Genomic DNA, 26,820 nt, shown 5'->3' with positions numbered 1-26,820 from the left:
TTAATTAGACAAATTCTTTGAAAAGTGCTCTATTTCAACAGCTGATGATACATTTAGCAGAAAGGAAAAAGTTTAATAAAAAACTTCACATGCACTTCAGATGTATGTACGTAAAATTTACAAACATTTCTCTAGATAGTGGGCAAGTCTCTGCTGAAAAATTGTCACAAGGTGATATTTCACCTTCCAGAAAGTGAACGGTACTCAATTTTCAGTTTCCACTTGTGTTTTTCAGTGCAAATAGAACATCCCCATCCCAAGACAGACATACTCACAGAGACACACCCACACCGCACATACATACACCCGATCATTACAACACACACATGCATGCATGAATGCACGCATGCACGCACGCACGCACGCGCACGCACGCACGCACGTATGCACGCACGCACGCACGCACGCACGCACGCACGCACGCACACACACACACACACACACACACACACACACACACACACACACACACACACACACACACACACACACACACACACACACACACACACACACACACACACCACACACACACACACAATTCATGTGGTGGTAAATCAACAGGTTCTTAAACTCACCAAATAGAGAGTTTGAAAGTTGGGTAGGAAAACGCCATTTGGATGGCGAGACAGAGTAAACCAAATATTATAGAGTAAACTCTCATCTGTCAATTTTTCCCTCAGTTTGGGCGACACTTCAATGGTGTTTGTCTCCTCTGCTACAAGGAAAAACATCAACAAAATGTTTTGTTATAGAAATGATAATCTTGACTTGCTCTGCAATTCTATTATGAAATGTTTACTTTATCAAAACTAAATACACAGTCTATGAAATTGATAACTGAACACATAAACATGTTTCGGACACAGTGAGGATAGCTGAGAGCATGTCAAAAGTGTGAGAGAACAAATCTTTCTGTTCAATGTTAGTAGTCAGTGTTTTTGTTAAAGGGGGTGTGTCAGGTAAACATCCATCTGAGTTCTCCTGGTCATTTACAAGGATTCCCTACTGAGGATTTTTGTTGATTTACCTGAGTTCACCTGGTTATTTACCATGTACCCGTGTACCCAGTAGGACCAAAATTACCATATAAGATATGTAAATCTAGGCACGTTTTACCAGATTTACCCTTCCCTCATACCAGGGTTCTAAATCTTGGCAAAACTACCGACACTGCATTCCACTTCTTTATATAACATACTTATTGAAAAAAAATCATGAAAACTAACGGTGATTTGTAAAATTTTGATAGAAATTTTGAGCCCGGCAGAATCAATGATGTAGACATGTGTTGTTACATAGAACAACCAGGGTATAAATTGAGTATTTTCTGTTTGAATATGTACAATTAGGCAGACTATACTTTATAATTTTAACCTGACCTGGTGGTTTCTTGTGATGTGTCTTGGCGTCGTACAATAGCCAATCACCTTTAGGAGTTGGTCTTTCAATGGACACCACATCTGGCATCAAGGAGACAAGTTCTATAACACTATAGAACCCTAACTGTTTTAAAGGTAGGTCCTTGTCTGTTGAACGCTGTGAGGGCAAAGAACAACATCATAAACTATTTTCAAAAGCAGTTGCCTTCTACACTTGGTATTCAGATTTAGACAAGTGAACCCTAGCACAGAGACTTGGCTATCTGGATTGGAAATGCCGTTTACCAGAACTGTCAAGCCAGTATGTTGAGACAGAACTGTCACGCCAGTATGTAGCCAAGTCTCTGAGCTAAGTAAACTATTTCAGCTTCAAATTTCCACTGATTTCCATTAGTCAATCAGATTACCACTCCATATATTTGGTAGTCTAGATACAAAGTCTATATTGCTACTTATGCCCTTTATCTGTCATAATGTTGACACATTGTTTGACATGTACGGGATTAGCAGTCCTCTACCAGAGCTAATATTAAAGTTTGTGTAGGGGTTATAATCAGCTCCTTGTCTGAGTTGCTGCTGAAGTCTTATCAGTATTGGAGAGTGTAAGACAAAGGGGGATTTAGAAGGTGTGAATTGGGTTGACCTTTGTAGTTCAAGTAAAACCAGTCCAGCAAAGTCAGAAACCATATGCCTGCACATGGAAGTATAGGGGAAGCGTCCATGGTCTCAAGAATGAAATGTAAGGCCCGGACCAAAATAGTTTGCCAAAATTACGAGGAGAACTTAATTACGGAGAAAAATAGTTGTGGCGAGTAGTATTAAAAATAAGTCATACTACTGTACCATGAATGGAGTAGTGACTGCACAGTAAGGGGGATGAAGGGCACATTACCATTCAAAAGAAACGGTAACATTTAAAAAACGAATTTTACACATATCTTCATATGAGCTACACTATAATATAAGACACGTCTCGTTGTTCAGCCCTATCAGGGCTTGTGAATGTTGTATGGCTTATTTTGTGTGTGTCCCCATCCGAATGTGTACACTTTTATCTCAGTATTATCATCATCTAGCCTGGCAAGGGGTGAGACAGTGTGTACTTTATCTTAATCTAGTCTAGCAAGGGTGAGATGGACTAATCCTACCATCCTGTGAAGTTGTCAGGCATAAGAACAATAGACACCAGTGGAAAGATAAACAACGCGGCTCCGCCTTGTTGTTTATCTTTCCACTGGGTGTCTATTGTATACTAGTGCTAATTTTGAGCCCTTAAAAAAACGCTACTTCTGTGGTCAACAGCCTGTATATATTATCTTTTTTATCTTATCTTTAAATAAAGTACACTGGTTACATGAGAAATGCAAAGAGTATACTAATTAAAGCCTAGATAACAGAACAATACAAATATAAACAATACAAGGTATATGGCTGATGATCTGACAACATTTGGTATTAAAACTAAGCCTTTCTTAAATCAGATTAAATTTGGCTTCCATCAACACTTAGCAACTCTAGTCAGTCAAAAAGAGGATGTGCTTCATTTTCACTGCCCTTTCATGGTTTTTTCTTTCCCTCTGTTACATCTCATTAGAAACCATTTTCCTTGCCAAGACTTCTAATTTTTGTATTCTAAGTCACAGTAAAATACACCAGAGATGAAATTTGTTATCAGTGAAAACTGAATCCTTTTTTAATTGAGAATGTCACATTATGTGATGATTCTAACGCTGTTGATTACATATACCAAGAGACTGAGTCTGTAGTAAAGATAGATGTGTTGAACCCACACTATCACTGATATCAGCAAAGCTGTGAAACAAACATCCTGACACATAGATACCCAACATCATCTTACTAGGGACACACAGACTTGTTGTAGTCTTACCTTTCTCTAGTGTTTTGGAAAGCAAGAGATAGTAAGATGATGACAAGACTCTGGAGTAATGATGACATAATGTGTTCAAAGAGACTGAGTATTGTAAATAAATTACTATGTATTAGTTGACAATTTACCTTGTATTCGTGGGGCAGTCTGGCAGCCCACATACCAGCTGGTCTCTTGATAAGCAACTAACAAAATAAAAAAACATGAATGTACAGAAATGGTTACTCAGGATCTTTAGCACAGTTTATTTACTATCATTGTTCAGTTTTTCTGTGATATCCCTAAGGAGACTACACCTGTTACCTATATACCTTCAGGCCAATCTTCTTTCACCATACGGTATTACTATTAGTAATATCATATGTGTACATTGACAGAAACAAAGTACCTAAGAAGTAGAGGAGCTGGGGGGGGGGGGGGGGGAGTTTTGACTTACTCTTGCATGCGTTGTATATGATTTGGCCAACTATCTGCTGAGGTAATGGTAGCTCACATAAAAATTTCAACAATATTGTCCTGAATATTGTCATATTTTTATCAGAAGAAGCCATGTTAGCACAAAGTTTGTTGAGCCAGACAATGTTGTCTCTACTCTCATGGTTTCCATTGTATTTCACACAGAACACTGCATTGGGTCATGAAACTTGGACAACTGCAAGCTTCACAAATTTAAATCTGCTGGTTACTGGTTTTCTGAAAACCTATAAAATAAAACAAGTTACATTTACCGCTCTAATTTCTTCCTTTATTTCTGGGTCTATAGTTTCTTCTGTCCTGTTTTCACTCTCATAATTTGTTGGTTCCGTTGGTATTTCTTCATCTAACGGTTCTTCAACCTTTAGTTGCATCAATGGCTGAATGACAGGTTTCTTTCTGATTTCCTCTTTCTTAGTCTTCTCCCTGAAGTATCCATCACTTCTAAATTCATCATCTGTCATTGTAAACAATTTTTAGGTCAAAGATGAAATATTTTCTTTATTTCAGTTTGTAAAGCAATGCTAGTGTAGAAAATACTGTATTTTCATTGTACTAATATGCCTTCATTCATTTTAAACTGAAAATTGACATTTTTATGACTATACTTTTTAAACAGACTTTGAATGTTAATTGTGAGGGACGTTGTCAAATGGGTCTCTTTTTTGTGGTCCTGTGTGGAAGGAGTTTAATAGTGTAAACATTTTTTACAGTTTAAAATTTCCATTATTTTTGTTTTTCAAAAGTACTAACCAAAATTTCCATCTCCCTATAAAAAGATGATGAGAAGATATGGAAAAAGTGAACTTAGTAATTACTCATATACTATACTACCTGCAGGTTTCCATTATTCATCAACCACCTGTCATTTCTTAGAAAATGCTCGCAGACTACTTCCTCCCACCCCCGCCAACAAATGAAACATGCTGGTGAAGCTCTTCTTGGATGAATACTTATTGAAGTGTCTGTTGCTATACACAGATCAAATGATTTTGGAAAGGGGAGTGAATAGTTCATACTTTTATCGGGAATGGGATGTCAAATGTATATGTGTTGGTTGGAAAGGAGTGTGTTATTTTTGTTATGTGCTGTTGAGATATGAGGAAGGGTTTACTTTATGCTAGTGGGATATGAAGTATGTGTATGTCATATCAGTTCATCGGGTATATACCAAGGTAATAACAACAACAATCCCCACCCTCCACCCCCACCCCCACCCATACATATATTTCATAATGTGTAGATACATCTCTGGTTTGGTTTGCACCAAAACTATTTAAAGTTAATGTACTGACATCATAAACAATAAAAGAATTGTCAATTTGCCTTTATTTATTTTTTTAGAATGTGTAATATTGCATCTAGGTGCATGCTTGGTTAATTAACTACAATAAAATAAAATATTTTTAAACAAAACATCCCATCATTTCCAAGAAAAACAACACACCTCAACAGAACGCAACAGAACACAATGGCACACAACACAACACAACACAACACAACACAACACAACACAACACAACACAACACAACACAACACAACACAACACAATGGCACACAACACAACACAACACAACGCAACACAACACAACACAACACAACACAACACAACACAACACAACACAACACAACACAACACAACACAACACAACACAACACAACACAACACAAAACAAAACAAAACAAAACAAAACAAAACAAAACAAAACAAAACAAAACAATTAATACTAACCCCGTCTATGGAGACTTTTACTTTCTTTACATTGTTTAACTGCAGGCCTTGTTTCACCACAGGCTTGTATATCCTTACCAAATATTTTGAAGCCCCCACTACTCAACTGCTCAACGCGTACTAAACCAGTCAAAGAATTTAACAGTGGTCCTAAAGATTTGAACCCCATCGCGTTGAAGTCAATATGGTGGCCAAAACGCCTCGCAAATGCAATATTGAAACTTGATCCAAGCAAACCGTTCGGGTACAGTGTCAACAGCTCTTTAATTTTATTTCTGACATGTGCAGGTACAGATGGTTCCTGGGCGATCACCGGTTTTGCTGGTCCTCGTGGTGGAGGGGGTGGAATTCTGCGCACGAAAGACACACGTCCACTCCGACCTGACCCACGACCCCGCCCACGTCGTTTGCTGACTCTTTGCCTTGCAACTAAGCTGGCGATGTGTTTAGTTGTGTCATCAGCTACCCCTTTCAAGATCATATGACCACGATCGTAGGTGAACTGCACACAGTCTGGCAAAGCTCTAAGTAAATCAAGCGATGAATTGTATCCAAGATCTCTGTATGGCAGTTGGTGACCTAACAATCCCTGGTAGTCATTTTGAAGCTGGTTTGGGGTCAAACCTGTAGGTGCAGATATCAAAAGTGCTCGCACATTCTTTTTCACTTCCTCACGAAGCTTGGCTAAGTCCGACATCTTCACATATCACCAATATCAACCTCGATATATTACACTAAGATCAGTACAAAATGGAGACACTAACTTCGAAACACGTGCGTCCGAGGCGAATATACGAACACAAACACGAACACCCTTCGGAAAAATTGCGATTATCGACCCTCTAGGTTACTGTTAATTATTAGTAATTTTAGAGCAACGAGGAGGGCGCTCAATATCTCTTTATACTCAGTGTAATCAATTTGACCACACCAGTGAGAAGCAAGGTGAGAAGGCCGACGTCACTAAGATTTACCCTTTCCTTGAAATAGATACAAAAAAAACAAGCCATACAAGTGATCATAGTCTAGTTCCTGACGACCGTATTCCGATTTTACACTACATATCTTCACACATTACGTAATCTGTGAAGATAATGTAGTGCAAAATCGGAATAAGGGCGGCTTACGGTCGCAGGAACTAAACTAAAGTGATCCGTGGAAATTAATATATATGCCGAAATAAGTAACTTTTATTTAGCCACTGTGACAGATTTCGAAAGAAGGAATCGAACGGAGGAGTTAATTGAATAAGGAAAACTGTTAACAAACTTCTTACCGTGGAATGAACTAAAAGATGCTTTGTCCATGACTTAAATAACTTGGATAAAAACTTTAATATTATCATTATTGATATATTTCACCTTCAAGATTATTGTACTAGCTTACCCCTGATGAAAACTCTACTTGGGTGAAAAGCTGATATTTGTAAAGGGAACTTTACAATACCCTTTTATTTACCCTTTGTTTATTGAAAACTTGAAAACAACATTTACCCAATTCACATATGTGTAAAATAAACACAAAAACCAAGTATATATAAATGTAAAATTTGGCGGCTGAAAATTTACATGAATTACGTTTTATTTTGTTTACTATTCTATATTTTGACGTCTCTCCTTGCAATGAAAACAAATTTGATTCGTCAGCTACAAAATTCCATGCTAAAACTTTTGTTTAAGTATAAAGGAGGCTAAGAGCAAGCAACCAAGACTCGCGCTTAGGAGATGAGACTGTGCATATTGAAAAGTAATAACACCAGGCTATAACTAGTTTATACTCAGACATTTATTGAATCTCTTCTTTTTATCAATCAAATTGACTATGTATACAGATATTTAATCATCAAATTATTCGTCCTGCGATTTTGGGAATATGACCTGGAGGTCACCTGACCCCGTACATATTCAGTGATCATTTACTGGTTCATATTGACGCCGTCGTGAACATTGGACTCTTCACCTCGCAATAGCTTCCATCTAGGCCTCAGTTACATAAGGGTGACACGGAATCAACGGATAAAACGTAAGACTGTTTACCTTTACGTACTAGTATCTCCCCGGCATTATTAGTCGGATTTAGATGTGACGGTTTATAGATCTTTATAATAAACTTACTTTAATCTGCTAATCTTAGAGATCAACCACGGCAATATTACTGTGCCATCCCATTACACCAGATCTGTATATTACCAATGTCGACGTCCAGTCAATGTTTTGCTATAGTTTGACCTACATAGTAAGCATATACCAATGACGTCATAGCTAGCTCAGGTGTTTTTCTAAGCCTAGACGGCAAATTTAACCGATCACAACCATATATATATTATTTGGTAGAATTTAACTGCTCATGACCATAGACCCCGGATTCTATATCCCCTGGCGATATGGAATCGTCATTGAGGTTATATATGAGGAGTCAAATATGTAAGTGCAACTCCAAAGAATTGCCTTAAAAAATAGTAAAATCTGTCCGGAGTTACCTAGCAAAAATATCTAGTGATATATGGAAAACTGAGTGACAGTGCAGTGACCACAGATTACTCACCTTGGGTCAAAGGTCAATATGGACCCGTTTCATGTAATCCGACCGTCCGGTGTACTAATATATCGTTTTTCATACATAGTTTGTATATTAAAGCAAGGAGGTTATCTCCATGGTATAAGTAACTAATCTCAGTACATATTAAAGTAAAGACTGGGATAATAGCGCAAATGCCCAGTCAGCTTTTTCAAAAACCACATACGCATGTCATTATTTTCCCTACCATGAATTAACCAAAGCTGTAGACAGTGTTTATGAATTAACTAATACAATGTAAATAATAGACAAATGATTTACTTAAACTAGATCAATTAATTTATCCACGCTACATTCAAACAGAGACTGTGTATGAATGGATTTACTAAATAAATCAAATCATGTATGTATAAGCTTATGTTCCATTTATTGGTATACATTGTATATTTTCTCTCAAAGGATGACGACTGGCAACAAAACGATCAACTTTATCGGTATTATCTTGGTGGTTCTTGTGATATCTTCGAGCTGCTGCAGCGATGACTCGATACCTGTATTTAAAGTACAAGGTCAACATTATGACGTAGGATACAAGATTGTACGTGTCTATTTATATGTCGATGTTTACCCATGTATTATAGTACTTTGAATTATACTGATCCACACCATACCCTCAAACTCAGTAGTGCCGATTTCTTCGTATACCGCGACGGGGGTTGTTGGTGATATCGATGCAATCGAATACAACAGTGTGCTTGTATTGTCTATTCATGATTCATCCTCACGTGCAAAATTAAAGACATAGTATGGAAGGTGTTAAATATTATCCTCCCTCCCTCCCCACTCTCTCTCTCTCTCTCTCTCTCTCTCTCTCTCTCTCTCTCTCTCTCTCTCTCTCTCTCTCTCTCTCTCTCTCTCTCTCTCTCTCTCTCTCTCTCTCTCTCTCTCTCTCTCACCCCCTCTCCCTCTCACCCCTATCTCTCTCTCTCTCTCTCTCTCTCTCTCTCTCTCTCTCTCTCTCTCCTCTCTCTCTCTCTCTCTCTCTCTCTCTCTCTCTCTCTCTCTCTCTCTCTCTCTCTCTCTCTCTCTCTCTCTCTCTCTCTCTCTCTCTCTCTCTCTCTCTCTCTCTCTGTTCTTCCTCGTCATGCATAAACTGTCTTTGTCTGTGAACACAGGGACAACAATTAAAGAAAGAAATACAGAACCTTTATTTCAACTTTGAGGTGTTGTTTGGTGAACTATTACCATATTTTGATACTGATGAAGGTTATAAAGTATTCACTGAATATTTGGTGATTGTAAATGAAACATATCCTGGCTATCTGGATGAGTTATACGGTTTGTCAGAGGGAGCCTTTATTCCGTTCGATAGGGTAAGATTTTAGTCAAATGTATTCTCACCCAAATTCTTCCAACTAAATGTCTCAAAACACTTTTTACATGTAAAATTAAGTTGCTGCTTAATAGAGCAAACAATTATGTTCCACGTCTCTCTTGATTTCAAGCTTCAAGATCCACACCATTTCTGAAGGCTGAAACTGAAAGATGCACGGTCTTCACTAAATTATAGGAAATATAATCCAAACTACATCATTACTAGCCAAACCAAAGAACTGACCTGAGAAGTCTGACGATATCTATTAGGTACGACGTCATGCGCAGAACAATGCGTAATGCAAGACCCTCATATGTCTTTAAATCTCATGTACAAACTTTAAGATTGTAATATTGGCTTTGTAGGATGTGACTTGAAAGTGTTGGAAAAAAAGTGATGATTGTTTTATATAATTAGTAGTAAGAAATTAAAAAAAACCACATAGATCATAGACAAATCTTTGTTTTAAAATCGACAGATATTCTTGATGCATATCAGGCCTGAAATCGAGTTATTACTACAAGAACAAGGTAAAATATCTAAGATGACGTCATCATGCAGTGACGTCATGCTCAACTACAAGGATTTGGTGTCAGGTCAACAATACGTAAGCAATTTATTTTCTCACTGGATTCTATTTGGTGTCGGAAAACTTAAATGGTGCGATAAAAGTTTGACTTTTATTGTCGTTGTCGTCATCATCGTCGTCGTTATCATCATCATCATCATCATCATCATCATCATCATCATCATCATCATCATCATCATCATCATCATCATCATCATCATCATCACCATCACCATCACCATCACCACCACCACCACCACCACCACCACCACCACCACCACCACCACCACCACCATCACCACCACCATCAACAACAGCAGCGGCAGCAGCAGCAGCAACAACAACAACAACAACAACAACAACAACAACAACAACAACAACAACGGCTACTGCATTGCCGTTGTTAACATCATTTCATTACATCCACCACCACCATCATCATTTTTAAAAGCACTGTAAATTTTCTCACAGTAAGAGATATTAGTGAATGATTTAATACTGACTCATATATTTCCTGGTATGGTATGGTATGATAAAACTGAATAAAGTTCAAGTATTTTATACCATTATTAAGTATTACATTTTACGATGTGTCATCTCTATTTGCCAACTTTATGAACTTTCAGAGTCTTCATGCACATAACGAAGACACAGACACCATCAACAAGGGCCAAGTGTTTATACTGAATGTAGTGATTATTGACGACAGTGGAGAAGAGAAGGAGAATTTTACGGTTCTTTCTTATGCTGGACAAATCTTTGGTGTGTTCTTGGGATTCAACATTCATGGATTGTCATTCTCAGCAAACAGTTTATTTCCCAAGGGTACCCAGAGGAATAAAACACGTAAGACACACTTTCTGTATAGAAAAGTCAAACTGGGTGGCTCTTTTTTTTTTTAGTATTATTAATATTACAAACTGATATTCAACTTCCACTACACACTTAAAAGAAATTAATATTCTGGCCGATATACATATGCTTCAACCAATTTAAGTTGTCACATGCATCGTTTTGGTTTTATACCAATGTAAATAGCCCCCTTGTACTAACACGTGTGTATTTCATTGATAAACAGCAATTCTCTTCATGAGCAGGGCAGCGTTTGCAGCCAAAAATCTTGATGAGGCACTATCCGTCTGTCTTCATGATAAATACGGTGCAGCTACCGGCTTCAGGTGATAGCAAAACACAATTGAATCATCATTTTCTGACAAAAGTTTACAAGAAAACAAGTAGTCCTTGATCAGAATGGAACAGAGCAGAATCAAATAAAATCAATATTAATAGATGATGCTGGAATATCTCAATGAAAACAACTAGACAATATAGTACACAGGCATTTGCAAGGTTTGCATTTTACAAAAGTTTAAAATCTCAAATTAATCACAACATGAATGCTTGCCATTCTCTATGATTTTGTACAAAATAACAAAACTCAATTCAGTGTTTTATTTTCAGTGTAAATATAGGATTTACATCAGAGAGTGGAGAGCCTACTTTAATGAACATTGAGGTGGCACCAGATCATATGAAAGGTAAAACTTCCTGGAATAACATCACCCTACCTGTAATGAACAATAGCAATGATGGACATTACTATCATTTCAACATGTAAGTCAATGTCAAACAAAATTTTTATTCTGTTGATGTCAACAGACGTCACATCATATCAGGATTATTTCTGCCCTTATACAGCTATGAACTAAGTACAATTATTGTGATAAAATAACTCCTTGGTAACTTATTCAACTTTGAAATCTTGTAAAGAAGTTTTACTGCACTTGACATATATTCAGCCATATTGGGAGATTTTTTGCAAGAGTTATATATAATGTCAAAACCACTGGTGATAACATCAGTTACCCTATCCTATTTGTCTTGACAAATACAGAGTGTCAAGATGGTACTGTGGTCCTTGAGATACCAGTCAAAATGGTATAATTTCCGCAATAACTGATGATTTCAAATAGAAACTTTGACTCAGAGTAACAAGACCCCTTAAGTCACTTGACTTTTTCTAGGCTGAACAACATAAAATAATGGGGGAAGTATTTAATTGTGGTGTTGTGTCTACAGTACTCTGCCATAGATGTAATTGGTGACATGTGATTTGAAACTTGTGCAATGTCTCTTGTTCCTAACTGAATATTTCTTGTAGGTACAAACATTCACAAGTTGCCCAGTATGATGATCCAAGCTCTGATCACCGCCAAACCAGGGCCAATCAACTACCAGTCCCTGCCAATCTGACTGGAATATTAAACATTCTTGGAGACACCAAAGACAAAGACTATCCACTGTATAGAACTGGTTCTACCAAAGACACTGATGCTACTGTGGTTACAGGTAAACAGCCTATAGGCCATTCTGATTTGCATCATACGTTGTTCATCATTGTGAAAACCCCAATTTTTAACTATTGGAGGAGATAAATACTTTGGTATGCAAGAATATATAAATACTAAGAACTTTTCTTGATAATGGCTGCACCTCAGCATTTTACTCATTCTCAGTGATATCATCTATATTGTTTGGTCTGTAAGACAAGATGAACATACTATCAAAGTGAAATGTTGTAAGTTTGGGTTTTAGAATAACACTAAGAATGACAAGATGCTGTTCATAACCAAACCAAAGTCGGATCAACTTTTGTATATCTCTCATTGTATATTACTACCCAATATGGTTGGTTTGGATGGTAATCTGTCAATTTATCAACTTCTCCTTCTGTATATTTGGTTCATTCATTCTAACAACTATGATTGTTTGCAGGAGTGTTTGATTTAGTTAAAAGGACATGGTCTTTATACAATGAGAACCCAAAGACTAGTCGTAAACCAGTCTTGATTATGAATCTACCAAAACCACAGCTGAACAGCAGTAGAGAAAGCTGATCTGAACAGTTTGAAATGCCAAAGAATGCTATGGACTTTTGCATGAAAATGATGGGAAAAGACAATATCAAAGTACACTCCAGTATTCAACTATTCCAGCTGGATCTAAGTAGCGCCCCTAGTGGCCAAGCTGTTCAATCTCTCATCTTTCTAATTATTAGACTAAGGTGTACTTTGTACTGACTCCTTTGTTCATGTTACCATTCTCTGAAATCTCTGCACATTACATAGATACATAGATACATACATAAAATAAATACATACACAGATACATAGATAGATAGATACATAGATACATACATACATACATACATACATACATACATACATACATACATACAGATACATATTTACATACTTACTTACATACATACATACATGCATACATGCATACATGCATACATACATACATACACAGATACATATTTACATAGATACATACATACATACATACATACATACATGCATACATACATACATACATACATACATACACATACATATTTACATACTTAGATACATACATACATACATACATACATACATTCATACATACATACATACATACATACATACATACATACATACATACATACATACATACAAGGAAACACATGACAATATTCTAAATATTCTTTCTCAAACTTTTAATGTCTACTCTCGATGAATACATCTTATCAAAACTTTCTTTCGGGTGATATCTACAAAGGAGCATAATTTGGTTTGTGAACAGCTTTCTACGTCCATATTACAACGTCAAACAAAACGTTAAATAAAAGTTTTCAAACTTGAAACCCAGTCAGTGGTCTACAAGCATCTTCATTCCGTGCCATTTGATTACACAAAAAAGTACTTTTACCATCACTGGAACAAAGCGAACAGATATCAATCTTTTCTTTTTACAGTATCTGGAAGCGATGTCATTCCAATAAAATTACATACACAGTAAGCACATCAAATAAAGTTGTTCACAAATCACTTCTGACACCAAATCCTGGTCCAGTGGGAGGGGTACTTAGTGATGTAAGACCACCATGTGGCTCTGCTGCAAACCTGCCACTTCTGTTGGAAGAGAACATTTTTAATATAGTAAGAGTTATCGTATGATAGCAATATGACACAACGTTTGTTAGCACAATTTAAGTACAATTTATGTATATATACGTTTACTTAGTCTGAGTGCCAGTATGCCTTTAAGCCAATTTGATGCGCCACTAACACACACAATTTCTAGTGACGCAGCGAAAATTGTGGTGACTCACAAGTTTTTATCATTTTAGACTCACAACAACAAAATTTGGCTATCACTAGAGGGCACACTGCTAAGTACAATATTAGGTTACAGAGGAATAAATAAAACTTAAATTGTATTAGTGAAAATAAATCTATGCATGCATTTAAAACTTTTCCAAAGTATGATGTTGAGTACAAATATCGACATCTCAACCCTTACACACTGGCATCATTCTGGTGACTAACAATGAGCCCTCTCTCCCTTCCTCATCTGTCCCTCCCTCCCTCCCTCTCATATTATAAACTTTCTTTACGCATAATTTCATTCCTATGTACAATTGTTTAGCACAAGTTTCATATTAAGATTTTCAAAGCCCACAATAATTTCCCTTCAATTTTGTTTTGAAATGTTGTACATGTGCTTCACACTAAACTGCACTACTACTATATTTTTACCTCCTTTCAATTGGATAATAAAAACATACCTTGGTCCTGCTTTGGGTTTCCTATCTGCTTTCAAATCATCAATAATTTCTTCCATGTCGTTGACAGATAGATCTTCATAATAGTCATCATTAATTTGAACCATTGGAGCATTAACACAAGCACCTAGACATTCTACCTCTATCAGAGTAAACAGACCATCTTTGCTGGTCTCACCCATCTTTGTGATGCCTGAAAAAAGTTAATGAGTTCTCAATAACTGAAAGACATTCCTTTGTTTAAAGTGTGCCTTACATTGAAAACTTATACACATATTGACACACACACTCACATGCATGCATGCATCATGCACGCATGCACACACACACACACACACACACACACACACACACACACACACACACACTCAGACACACACAGTGACAGAGTGTATGATTCAATTTTGGATGAAAAGAATATTAAGGATATCATTGTCAATCTATATATGGCATGTAACAATGAATGCAAAGTCGGTAGTCTTTTTATAATACATACCTGTTTTTCTTTTGATGGCATCAACAATAGAATCTGAGTCACGTAGCATGCAGGGGGTAGTTGTACATATCTGTATGAAATGTTTTCCGACTGGTTTCCTGTAAAACAATCACAGTACAGAAAATACATAACTCTACATGTAGCTTGCATTTCTTACTTTGATACTTGGATAACAGCTTATCCAGGGTGATTTGAGAAGACCTCTTTCCAGTTGGTGTCCTAAATATCTTTAGTTTCAGAAGGGCTTCTGAATGCCTTAGCCTTTACATGACCATCAAACCTCCTGAAGTTTTTCTCATGTCCATGTAATCAGGTTATGTATACGCATGTGTGGTGTTAAGTTGTGACATAGCACAACCACAGTTTGGAGAAGTACTTATAACAACTACACCTAAGCCTGGAATTTTTTTTTTTTAATTTTAGAAAAAAATAATTTTGTGCCGGGAATTGCTCTAAAGGATCTTCTTTTTGAGCAGACAAATATACACATAAACACACACATTTTGACAGAAAACTAGTCAGGCTTGGGACAGGGTTATGTTGCATGCTCTATATCACATTGCTGTGGAACTGTCAAGGCTTACCCAGTCAGTACACAGGCTATCCCAAAGTCACCCAGGCCTGGCAAAATAGCAACTGCAGGCTCAGTGTCAGTAATCATCTCTGACTGTTCAAGTCATTACTCCAGGAGTCTCCCCCCCCCCCCCCATTCGTACTTGTCTTGTGAGTGAGACATGGCCAAGTGATACAGCCTACCCATCAAGTCTGTAGAACACTCATCCTGAGTCACAAAAATCCTGTTTCTAGTGAGATTTGAAACCATACATAGAACCTAGTTAGTACATTGTGTCTTAGCATACTTCCTTACCTGTTAAACATAGTATAGAAAGTGGCTACTTCATAAACTCTCATTTTGGACATTCCTAGAATGTCAGCAACTTTATGCATAGCTGAGATAGGTAACCAGTTATCATTTTGTCTTTGAGCAAGATCTAAGACTGGTATGACAGCTGCTGCTGTGTGACCCTCAGGATAGTTACTGATGATATCATTCACTCTCTACAAGTAAAGCAAATCCAGAAACGAATGTTAAAAAAAAGATAAGTGTAAATATCATAAAGCAATACAAAACAGATAATATCATTACCACTGGCAAAGTTTACACTTCAATTAATATCTTCAAATACCAACACAATTCCAAGAATTGTGAAATTGAAAGGCATACTATACAATAGTTTAAACAGAAAGTGTTACACCTCAGTGATGGCTATACGCTGAAACTAAAATTCATAATGCCTGCTGAGAATCTTATATCTATCCAGCTACTACATTTAACAGCATAAAATTCAAAGCCTACACTGTGTTAACAATTTGCAAAATATTTCAATATTGTCATAACATTTCTTCATAACCATTCTTTTCATACATTGTAACATTATGGTAACCATCCAGGTCTTTCCTTGCAGTGATATACGTATATATATATGTACAAATCTGAAATCTGACAATTAAATGGTGGAGGAGCTGTGCCCTCTACTGCCATAATAATGACACCATAATAATGAGACAAGACAATTCAGTATCTACATTGCCATGGTTTCAGGTTTCTAGTTTACCATTCTGAGAAGGTCATAAGTCACTAGTTGTAAATGTTTCTGGAAGCTAGTGTAGTCTATAACATTATCATACAACATGTCATGGCCTATCAGCCACAAATAGCGAACGTGGGAAGAATGCCATGATATATCTTACAGTCTACACCTTGTACCTCTATCTAATAATTACAACTTACCTTCATGTTATCTGCTGTAAATTCAAAAGGTGTGTCTGGGTTATTGTCTGGTGTGTCTCTATGCTGAAAGATGTAAATGAGACACATTGTTTATAACACTACATCAACTAAACCAAAACACACATAAAACTTGTACCTTGTGTCACAAAGTTCATTTATTATTGCATGTGAAAATGATGCACTCAATGCAACTGGAATTCTTTTTCTCATTGCATGCATGATGGATGATTCATGACACATTGGATAATAATTTATCTAGCAAGTAGTATGCTTCAGGTAATTCACTTGGCCTTCTTCAGCTACTGCTGCTGCTGTTGTTGTTGTTGTTGTTGTTGTTGTTGTTGTTGTTGTTGTTGATGTATACAGTTCAATGAAGTAGACTTGTCATATGACTAGTAGAATATGAATGAATCCTCCCTGTGTGTATCTAGACTGGTTACCATGGAAACACTTTCATATTACATAGTCACTGTGATATTATATGCTTGCACTTTAACAACCAAAGGTGGATCTGAAATTTGGTAACAATATCAAAATACATATTTGGTATGGTTCTTTTTTTCACCTATTTTGGAGGTAGTGCGCTGCTGCAGAACCAATGGGAAGCTAGTGTCATCTTTGGTCTGGTGTAATAGGAAATATACTAAAGGAGAAAGATTTGTATTCAGTTTGTATCACTTTAATCATAGAAGCCTAAGATGGCCAGCCATGTCAGAACAAGTGAAAACTTACCACAAAAAGCTGACCAGAGCATGCTGGGGATGTCCTATGGAAAGCCCTAACATGGCTTCTCTGTCAAAAAAAAATACAAGAGAATTAGGTGATTGTTTGTTTTCACTTAATGTGCAAAACTAGAATTTACCTAACCATCTTCTAGGAGTATGCTTTGCCATACAAACTACAGTGTATGTTTTACCTCAACTGAATAGAGGCAAAGTACACTTTCATGGGTAAATGTACGTGAGTGACTCTGCTAGTGATACATTATTGACTAATTATGATCAAAATAATTGACAATACTGAACAAATGCACTACCTATTTATCCAAATTACTGTAATACATTTGCATTAATATCTACTCAATATATCCAATTGTTATTAAAATGAAAACTTTCATGCTGACATCTATCAAATCTAAAATTCAGAAAATGTCAACCTCTGCTAACCAAAATGAGTACATTTGTACTGGGGAAACTAAACGAATCTGAGTACCAAAATTCATAACCTGTTCAGATCAAAACATAGATCTGATTACGAAGTTCTTGTGACAAAAGTGTCAGAACTAAAATGAACACGTCATACACGGTGTATGGATGTAATACTGTTCACTACTAAATACGTGCAATATACATATGTTTGTTGGCTCGATCGAGGTGATGCCACTGATGGACTTCATGAAGTTCACCTAGTACGTGCACAATTCCTGGGTCTTTAGAAACATGATTTCTACACAGTCGAAAAAAGTACATCTTAAATATGATGCATAAGTATTACAGAGTGAGAAAGTGATACTTACGACTACATTTCGTGCAGATCTGAATGCACACGAAAGCATTTTGTCGTTGATATTTCAGTGCTAAAGCAGAAGGTTTATGTAACATCCGGGAACGCGTTGACCCGAGCTACCCTAGGTCGCCTGCAAAAAGTTACAAAAAATTTGATTGGCCGAGCGTGACCTAACACAAAGTCACAATATTCTTTCCAAATTTTGGGGAAAGAGTGACCAGATCACGTCCCCATACAGTGCTTATTATTGTCCATAATCAAGTCACTCACATTTTCAAAGAACTATACATAAATGACAGATTTTTTTTCAATGACAATAATATTGGTTACAATAAACTCAACTGCGCAGACTCCGACCAATTTTTTGTTGCTGCGCTGCTGTAAACAGAAGACAGTCAGTTCAGTCTTGAGAAGGCAACGGAGGTAGACGTTCGTACTGTACTTCGTCGGAAACGTGTTAGAAGTGGCAGTCCTATGAGCTTCGTCTTCGCCGATCCAAAATCGAGGGCTTTAGAATAAGGTCAAGAGGAATTACCTAAACAATCTAAAGGCCACTGTTTCCATAGTGAAGTCGACGCGTTGAATACAGTACATGCACTCCCATCTTACGATACTACAAGTGTATCCTGTTACGATTACGTGATCCATTATGTGTGACAAGTGAAAGAAAGCTGGAATGGCCTTTCTGTGAGAACCGTTGTACTTTGGTACGATTCTATCTCAAGTATCAACCCTCAGTATTTCTTTCAAGTAGGGGGTTGTGTCAAACCGCCAAATTTACACCGAGACCAACATGGCGAGCAAAACAGGACGAAAGGGGAAGAACCAACAAGCTGCCAAAGAACGCAAGTTTAATTTAACAGTCAGGACATTCACAAACGAAAACTTTCCTTTAGCAAACATCTACAATGATATGAAAATTGGAGAACTAAAGGCTCTGGTCGAATTCGTTGGTGGACTACCAAGTCACTTACAAAGAATAACATATCTAGATGAAGGTAGGATTTAAAAAAAATATATATTTATTTGTGTTTTTTGAAAAGTAATATCCGCATTGTCCCAGCCATTGAAATACAAATGATGTTAGGTTATGTTGTAGTCACGTGCAATTCAGTAAACTTGTGAATTATTCAGTAATAGTGGCAGGCCTTTACTTTTGTAGGTACCAAATATCTGTATAAAGTAAGAAGTTGTGGAAAGTTTAATGGACGACTCACATGAAACATTTATGCAACTACATGTACATAATTTATTAAAAGAAGCAATGAAATGTTTAAGACAGGGTTTAAAATTTTAACTCATAAAAGTTATTACATTGTGTAACTGTTGAAAAACTACAATCATTAGACATACTTCAGACTCAGTTCAAGCTCAGACACTATTGACATTTTCAATAGTGGTCTGAGGTTCAAGCACACACATATACATTCATTTATTGTCCTGTTAAAGACCCATGTGTTAATGCCAAGTGCTTGTATTAGTGCCATCTTATCAGTGGAAGCATTAGGTGAGATCATTTATTCGTTTGGGACAAACAGTTTTTATAGTTCTGTGAGACAACTGTGTTTTCTGACCCCAAATTCTAATTAAAATGACATTTAAAATTCCAATACACAAAGTATAAAGTTAATGTATTTTTCATCAGGAAATTCCTCCTGAATATTTCAAGAACAGCAGAAAGCTTTCAAAAAAATCAATGACTTGGCATTTTGAATACACTACAGTGCTTGAATACTGGTATTTAAATTGAGTAATGGATACATAATGTACATTACACTTATCCAATACTATAGAATGTTTTTTAATTCCCACAAAAGTTTGAAAAATCAACCAGTAAAAATACAATTTAACCATAGACCCTCATGGAGGGTCTATGATTTAACTAATGAAATTACAGGAGAATAGTAGGCATTTAAAAGAGTAAAAACCAGACTGAGTTTTTTAATTTTCTGCTATTTGCTTTCATCAACAGCTGATATGATAGATGACACAGATATCAAATATCATGACATTGTACCAGGTGCTACGATAAATCTTCATGTCTGGAACATGTGGAAGACTTTGGTAGAAGCTGTAGCAGAGGGAGATGTGGAAAAGGTATGTAGTCACAGACAAACTTTGAAGGCAGGGTTTGAGTTGATGCTGTCAGACATGAGTGATTCACTGGCATTTCCGCAAATTGTCTGGTTAATGCAGGGCTCAAACTTAGCAGCAGCTCAGGGCACAGACTACTAAACATTGTATGTTTATCTGGACTACCAAATCTATAAGGTGAAAGTCTGTTAGACCAATTGAAATCACAGAAAATTATAGCTGAAATAGATCACTTGGCTTAAAATCTTACTGGCATGCAAGTGTCAAAGTAAAATTCAAGTCGTGGGATGGTTAAATTATTAGAGTATCTATAGCTCGTAATCTGCATGGATGTGGTTTGGTCAAAGTTTGACTGAGCTTTTGATTTTGAAATATGGCTAGGGAAAAACCAGCTTTGCTTTTATTCCCTGTAAACATTAAACATGGTAGTCATCTTAACACTATTTTTCTGCAAATAAAGGATGGAAAGCAATTTTTGATCATAGACAAAACAAATTAACTTTTAGCCGGCCCTGGAAGCACTTACACACCCTGGCTTTGGTAGCCATTTCTTATATCAAAACTTGTTGTCAAATGAATTGGCTAACATTCTTTTAAAGAGTTTAACCACCAGGAAAGCCTTACAGGCTCTGAGTCATAATTTTCAGAAAACATGTGATGTAAACAATACTAGAAACACAAAGACTGTGTTGTAAACTATGTTCTTTACCCCTGGAGCTCAATGTACCAATCCCTCTTCTTGGCTCATCAACAAAGTAAATGTAGTCAGTGTCACGCAGGCCCTAGGGTCTATCCGTTATTGAAGTATCAAGTAATTGAGATTTTCACAATTGGCACTAGGGGGTATGGTTAATCCTTGCTTTGTTTTGCATGAGTGGGCTGGGGGAGGGGCAACCTCAAAGTTGTTGTATACACCATGGTACAAACGTCAAAAGGTTTGAGTTTCTTTTTAATTTATGATACATCTTGTAAACCAGTTGTAAGGTAATGTGTTGCATTGTCACCTACAGAATTCCCTTGAAACAAATAGACTCGAACAACAGTTGGTTGCTTGTGATTCAACAATGCTTGATTATCCATGATAAAGGATTACCTAATCGTACACAGAGAAATTAAGTCTTGGATTAGTATTTGAAGGAATTGTAGGTGTTTATTGCTCTTATCGGTCTATTGTTAGTTGTTATGTCTTCTGGGTATCGTCATCAGGAGTTACCCCAATCTTACACAGATGTAGGCTTGGACTAATATTTGAAGGGTTGAAGGAATTTTTTATGTTTATTACTTTTATTCTCTTGTTATGTGTTATGTCTTCTGGGTATTTTCATTTGGGGTTACCCCAATCTTACACAGAGATTCACACTTAAATTTATATTTAAAAAAATTATATTATGTGTTTATCACTCTTAACATTCTCTTACTGTATGTTACGTCTTCTAGGTGTTTTCATTAGGAGTTACCCAAGACACAAAGTACACCACACCCAATTCAGAGAGAATGCACCAAAGACAAAGAGTTGCTTGGATTAAAGAGAGGGCATTCGTTGCTTTGTGTATAGCTGCACATAGAGGAAATACCCACCTAGTGTCAAGGCTAATTGATGCAGGTACATGTACAAATAACTTCAGTTGTAATATTCAAAGTCATCCAGCATAATTCCATAGATGTTGATGAGAGATCAGTCAATCAATCAGTCAAATTGCTATAGCATTGATTTCCAGAGCAATGTTCTGTTCAGTAGCACTGAATGTGTAATGCACACTGTAGGCTTTGGTTTAATAACAAATAAGTCTTCAAGTTTGTTTTCAAACAATCCATGGATCCAGGCTGGAGGCTTGGCAAATGTCTCTTACTCTCTCCAACATATATGATGCATATTTGAAAGCATAAGTGTATATGTACCATCTGTCTGTGCACCTTTAAAAACAGTGTTCATACATGGTTAAATGTTTCCTTACAACTCATATTTGACTTTGGTTTGTCCATAAATCACCACATGTAACTTAGCACCAAAGGCTTTGTTGAAGGTTTGCCCAAAAAGTACTGTCATCTTCCGCTTTTGATCAACAACCTTCCGAGTGCAGAACTGAGGTCTTACTACGAGACTAGGAAGAACCCTGCATAAGGTTCCAGCATTCACAAGTACTGTAGAACATATTTGTTTTACTTTCAATTTCTCTACACAGGTGCTGATGTACTAGCCAAAACACCAAATGGACGTACATCATTACATATTGCTGCTGCTCAGGGTAAAAACAACTGTGTTGAAGTCTTGTTAAACAGAGGAGCTAAGATTGATGACCCTGACGAGAATGGTAAGACACCATTAACAATAGCTGCAGAATGGGGACACAAATCTTGTGAAAGACAGATATTCCTGTATCAATGGCAACAGAGAGCAGCTAAACAGAAACCCATTGAGGATGATGGAAAAAGAATGGCCCATCAAATCTTTGATTCGGCTACACCCACTTACATCAAGGGAAACAAAGGACAAATGTACTCTGCTCAGATATTACCACCTGGTGAGTTCTCAGGTACTCATCTTAGCTCTCCTAAGAGACCTCCGACGGCACCAGAAGAAAATGGTTTACCACTGCCTGGACTGGAGGAGGAGGAAGGAGAAACAGATCAGAAACAAATTTCAAGGGAGCTAACTTTTCAGTTGGAAGAAGGCATTGTTAAACCAGAAAAGGATTATTATCTGAGTAGAGAAAGTAGTGCTACATCTCATATGAGTGCTGGTGGAGATGGGAAAAGACAAACCAGGTATGGGATGTTCATGTTTCCAAAGATTTACTAATGTCTGTGATAAATCTCATTTTTTTCCAGCAAGAATGGACTGATCTGACTGACTGTACAAAAGACATACAATTGTATCACAGCTAGGGAGTTAAAGTTAGTTTAGGGATTAGGTTAGACCCCCTAACATAGAATTTATCTGTATTGTTAGTTATGAATGGCCACTGTTCCTGCTCTCTCCTTGTACTAACTATTGTTGTTTTAGTATCATCATTGTTTACATTGTCTTTTCACATTCAAATGAGTACATTTATTGTCTACTCTATGAGGCTTACAAGATAAACCCTGTCTGTGCATGGTACTTTTACACTAGGTGTTTTGATACTCTACTTTATGTATTTTGGCTCTTGATTTTAGCTGAATACATGCAAAAAGATTTATCTGCATGAATAAGTCCCACTAACAAATTGTCATATTACTGTATTCAGCTGTTGTCAAAGGGCTCAGACTCTGAACAACAGTTGCATTGAAAAAAGTTGACTAGATAAGTTATTTACAAGTACTAGTGTCTACTTTCCACAATTTGCACTGTCTTCCAAATTAAGTATGCCCGACATATCCGAAATTGCCATTCCAACAAATTTTTCATGCACCAAAATCAAAACCTTTACAGCATGGGGCATTGCAGGATGAATCTTATTTTGTATCACCAGGTGTAATATAAACCATTGATGTATTAGGGGAGACATCCATGTATAGACTGTCTTTACTTATTAGACATTAACTTGCGTGTAGTTAGGAGGCCTCTTTGTATTAGACCACCTGGTTCTAGCAGAAGATTGATGTGTAGTATGCAACCAGACCATAAAGAGTTGTTTACATATGCACATTATTGTTTAACCCTTGAAAGGCTGATATTCTATGTTAGAGTGTAACAATGTAGACTTATATACAAGAAACATTTATCAAGTTCAGGAAAGTGAAGTATCAATTACAAAAGGGCTGTTTCTGTGTGTTAGAGAAAGACAAGGATTAGATGAGTGATAGCCTCCATATATCATAGGTACACTACAGTGTATTATGTAGTAGGATAATGAAATCTTGGCAAGAGGAGTAGACAGTGGACTGACTCTAGGTAACACATATTATTCCCCAATATGTTTTAGTTCAGCCAAGGAAAATACAAGTGAATGAAGGGGGCAGGGGCGTCAGGTGGGATGATGAGTAGTGACAAAGTCTTTAGTTACGAGTATTTTTTGACTGAATGAAGAAAGATATTGGGGAATAATATAATTATCCCTCATCAATCATAATTTATGGGGGAAAATGAGAAGTTGAACATTTTAACATGGGTTGTCATGACGTAGAACAACCAGGGTATACAATCCATATTTTCTGTTTAAGGACAATAAGTTGGCTTGTGTATGGTATAATACTTAGTGTATTCAAGCTAGGGAACTATTAGTGTTTGTGTAAGGGTGTAAGGAGAGCATAGACTGTGGATTTAGGGACTGGGGAAAGAGGAAAACTTCATACTTTTGGGGGTTTTTTGTCAAAGTTATTGTGAAATTTCATGCCTTTTCAATTTGTACCAATACACTTAACAATTCACATGTCATCTGTCTGAAGATAAATTCTCTTTTCATTGATGACATATTTCATTATTCAAACCAAGATCAACATTTCTCACAAATATATTATATTTAATGTGTTGACTAACATTATCTTATTTCAGACAACTTACTGAGGCAGAAAAGAAGAAGAAATCTTACGATGCCTGGTTGGCCCAAAAACAGGCAAAGGAAAAGAAGATCAGAGATCAGAGGAGAGAACAACAACAGATGAAAAAAATAAAGGCAGCTGATGAGAAACGAGCTGTGGTTGAAAGAGAGAAGTCATATGATTCATGGTTGAAAGATCAGAAGCAAGGCAAAGCACATCCAAGTAGACCTCAGTTTGGTGTCCATAGAGGGCGCTCTCCAGGACCTGCTAGTCCAGATGACAAAACATTTGATCTCCTGCGGTTGCGCAAAGAAATGGACATATTTAACACTGTTCCAGTGACATAACTTAGTATTTTATCATTTCTTTGTGGTAGTTACTGTTTTGATCTATTCGAAGCTGGTGGATTTGTAGACTGATTTGTGTTCTTTCCGTGTATGTAACCACTTTCTACACCCACTTTGGAGGTTATGAGTAGTTACAGAAAGCAGAAACAACGTCAAATATTTCAGTCTAATAGTTTTGCAGTCGTGGCTTTCCAAATGATGTTCAGAGCATTACAGGATTGTTACTGTAATGTTTGATTTTACCATTTAAATATTGATAACTTTTTAGCAGTAATTATTACAACAACTCGACAAGTTTTGAAATATTTTATTATACCATGATTGCAGAAAAGTTGATATCTACCATTTGACAAAGCTATCACAAAAGCACATACATGACCAAAAATTAAAACTTATGTGCCACACTGATGACAATTATAGTCAAAGATGAGTTGAAGTAATTTCAGGTACAGCTACGGCTTACAGAGATACTTTACAAGGCCTTCACAGAATTGTTCCTCTCTACATATGCATACACGGTAGTTCTTTATAGTTTAAATGTTCAACTTTGAGTGGTTGTAAGAAACCAATTTTCATACATCTACCAGTAATGTATTTTTAGATTTTCCAGCAGAGTACTTGGCATATTTTTTTTTTTTTATCAACTTGAAATCATTTCATTTTATTTTGGCAAACAGCACAAAAACACACAATGCCAAACCAAATTGATATACATCACGATTTGAAAGATGAGATTTGGCATGGCGATTTATTTAATATCTAGCCAAATATCTGTGTTCAGTTTGAGTGAAAAAAATTTGAATTGCCAAGAAAAGCATTTCAGGGAAATGAATTTTTTAAATAAATTGTATTACAGAAGTAATCGATAGAAGTTATTTCAACCATACTTTCTGCTGAACCATTCTGGTTACTTTCCGTCCAATTTTTTGTGTATTATAAATAGTATGTAAAAGTTACAAATTGTAAAATAAATCAGTCCATGGCATTCTGTGTTCATATTTTCTGAAATTTCTGAAATGTTTTCATACATGACAGCAAGTCATTTGTACATATTACTTTATTGCCACCAGTTTATCTCTTAATGAAAGATAGACATTTTTGAGGGTCAAAATTATTAAAGCTATGGTGTAGACTTTTGAATGAGACCTAAATCTGTGAAAATTTAGTATTCCATAGTGTATAGGACCTTTTTTTCACTGTAGTATGTATATAATTGATTAGATTTTGTCAGTACACTGTACATACAATTTATACAGTTTCAATGAAATGACGGTTTTTAAATAAACTACAAGAAAATTGTGAACATTATCTGTGTGTGTGTGTGTTTGTGTGTGAAGGGGGAGGGGGCTTATATCCCAAATTTACTATATGTACATGTATAGTATTAATTGGTCAATTTTAGAATTGATTGAAGGAGGTGTTCATAAATGATGGTGAAAGAGTTGACAGTGAAGGAGTCCCACTTTACTCTATTCTCAGTTATTTTGGGTCTTAAATGACACATGCTTTACTGAACAGCTATTTACAGAAATGTATGTCTTGATCAAATTCATGTGAATATATTTTGTCTAATTT

At 36.5% G+C, this 26,820-nt stretch overlaps 4 protein-coding genes across 4 annotated transcripts; 2 read left to right on the top strand and 2 right to left on the bottom strand.

Annotated features, from left to right (window-relative positions):
- Nucleotides 1-29: 29 nt before the first annotated feature.
- Nucleotides 30-6,174, bottom strand: LOC144437911 (tudor domain-containing protein 5-like). The gene is made up of 6 exons (XM_078126943.1): nucleotides 5,478-6,174; nucleotides 3,999-4,201; nucleotides 3,399-3,455; nucleotides 1,383-1,539; nucleotides 579-718; nucleotides 30-41 (listed from the first exon to the last, which is right to left on the bottom strand). The coding sequence occupies exons 1-6, from the start codon at nucleotides 6,172-6,174 to the stop codon at nucleotides 30-32; spliced, it is 1,266 nt and encodes a 421-aa protein (XP_077983069.1).
- A 2,280-nt stretch (nucleotides 6,175-8,454) lies between these two features.
- LOC144437910 (beta-alanyl-dopamine/carcinine hydrolase-like) lies at nucleotides 8,455-12,834 on the top strand. Its single transcript, XM_078126942.1, has 8 exons — nucleotides 8,455-8,592; nucleotides 9,170-9,367; nucleotides 9,848-9,976; nucleotides 10,564-10,783; nucleotides 11,016-11,115; nucleotides 11,399-11,551; nucleotides 12,099-12,286; nucleotides 12,713-12,834. Exons 1-8 carry the CDS (start codon nucleotides 8,455-8,457, stop codon nucleotides 12,832-12,834), a joined length of 1,248 nt encoding a protein of 415 aa, XP_077983068.1.
- A 639-nt stretch (nucleotides 12,835-13,473) lies between these two features.
- LOC144437627 (NADH dehydrogenase [ubiquinone] flavoprotein 2, mitochondrial-like) lies at nucleotides 13,474-18,449 on the bottom strand. The gene is made up of 7 exons (XM_078126610.1): nucleotides 18,354-18,449; nucleotides 17,570-17,629; nucleotides 16,838-16,900; nucleotides 15,914-16,104; nucleotides 15,046-15,143; nucleotides 14,553-14,742; nucleotides 13,474-13,896 (listed from the first exon to the last, which is right to left on the bottom strand). Exons 1-7 carry the CDS (start codon nucleotides 18,390-18,392, stop codon nucleotides 13,803-13,805), a joined length of 735 nt encoding a protein of 244 aa, XP_077982736.1. The 5' UTR covers nucleotides 18,393-18,449; the 3' UTR covers nucleotides 13,474-13,802.
- Nucleotides 18,450-18,727: 278 nt separating this feature from the next.
- LOC144437564 (uncharacterized) lies at nucleotides 18,728-26,485 on the top strand. The gene is made up of 5 exons (XM_078126526.1): nucleotides 18,728-19,341; nucleotides 20,316-20,440; nucleotides 21,875-22,040; nucleotides 22,621-23,203; nucleotides 24,912-26,485. Exons 1-5 carry the CDS (start codon nucleotides 19,137-19,139, stop codon nucleotides 25,243-25,245), a joined length of 1,413 nt encoding a protein of 470 aa, XP_077982652.1. The 5' UTR covers nucleotides 18,728-19,136; the 3' UTR covers nucleotides 25,246-26,485.
- Nucleotides 26,486-26,820: the final 335 nt, after the last annotated feature.

This window comes from Glandiceps talaboti, chromosome 7 (assembly GCF_964340395.1).
Source record: "Glandiceps talaboti chromosome 7, keGlaTala1.1, whole genome shotgun sequence".
Lineage (NCBI taxonomy): Eukaryota > Metazoa > Hemichordata > Enteropneusta > Spengelidae > Glandiceps > Glandiceps talaboti.
The sequence above is the reverse complement of the archived record's forward strand: the minus strand, read 5'-3'. Positions and strand labels throughout refer to the sequence as shown.

Excerpts from the sequence above, each read along its gene's own strand:
- LOC144437627 (XM_078126610.1), bottom strand. The coding sequence starts at position 18,392 with ATGCTTTCGTGTGCATTCAGATCTGCACGAAATGTAGTC. Across the intron at positions 17,630-18,353 it reads GATCTGCACGAAATGTAGTC|AGAAGCCATGTTAGGGCTTT; the intron begins GTAAGTATCACT and ends TTTTTTTGACAG. Across the intron at positions 13,897-14,552 it reads AAACCCAAAGCAGGACCAAG|AAGTGGCAGGTTTGCAGCAG; the intron begins GTATGTTTTTAT and ends CTCTTCCAACAG.
- LOC144437911 (XM_078126943.1), bottom strand. The coding sequence starts at position 6,174 with ATGTCGGACTTAGCCAAGCTTCGTGAGGAAGTGAAAAAGAATGTGCGA. Across the intron at positions 4,202-5,477 it reads TAAAAGTCTCCATAGACGGG|ATGATGAATTTAGAAGTGAT; the intron begins GTTAGTATTAAT and ends TTACAATGACAG. Across the intron at positions 719-1,382 it reads ACATCACAAGAAACCACCAG|CAGAGGAGACAAACACCATT; the intron begins GTCAGGTTAAAA and ends TTTTCCTTGTAG.
- LOC144437910 (XM_078126942.1), top strand. The coding sequence starts at position 8,455 with ATGACGACTGGCAACAAAACGATCAACTTTATCGGTATTATCTTGGTG. Across the intron at positions 8,593-9,169 it reads ATGACGTAGGATACAAGATT|GGACAACAATTAAAGAAAGA; the intron begins GTACGTGTCTAT and ends CTGTGAACACAG. Across the intron at positions 9,368-9,847 it reads CCTTTATTCCGTTCGATAGG|ATATTCTTGATGCATATCAG; the intron begins GTAAGATTTTAG and ends TAAAATCGACAG.
- LOC144437564 (XM_078126526.1), top strand. The coding sequence starts at position 19,137 with ATGGCGAGCAAAACAGGACGAAAGGGGAAGAACCAACAAGCTGCCAAA. Across the intron at positions 19,342-20,315 it reads AATAACATATCTAGATGAAG|CTGATATGATAGATGACACA; the intron begins GTAGGATTTAAA and ends TTTCATCAACAG. Across the intron at positions 22,041-22,620 it reads GTCAAGGCTAATTGATGCAG|GTGCTGATGTACTAGCCAAA; the intron begins GTACATGTACAA and ends TTCTCTACACAG.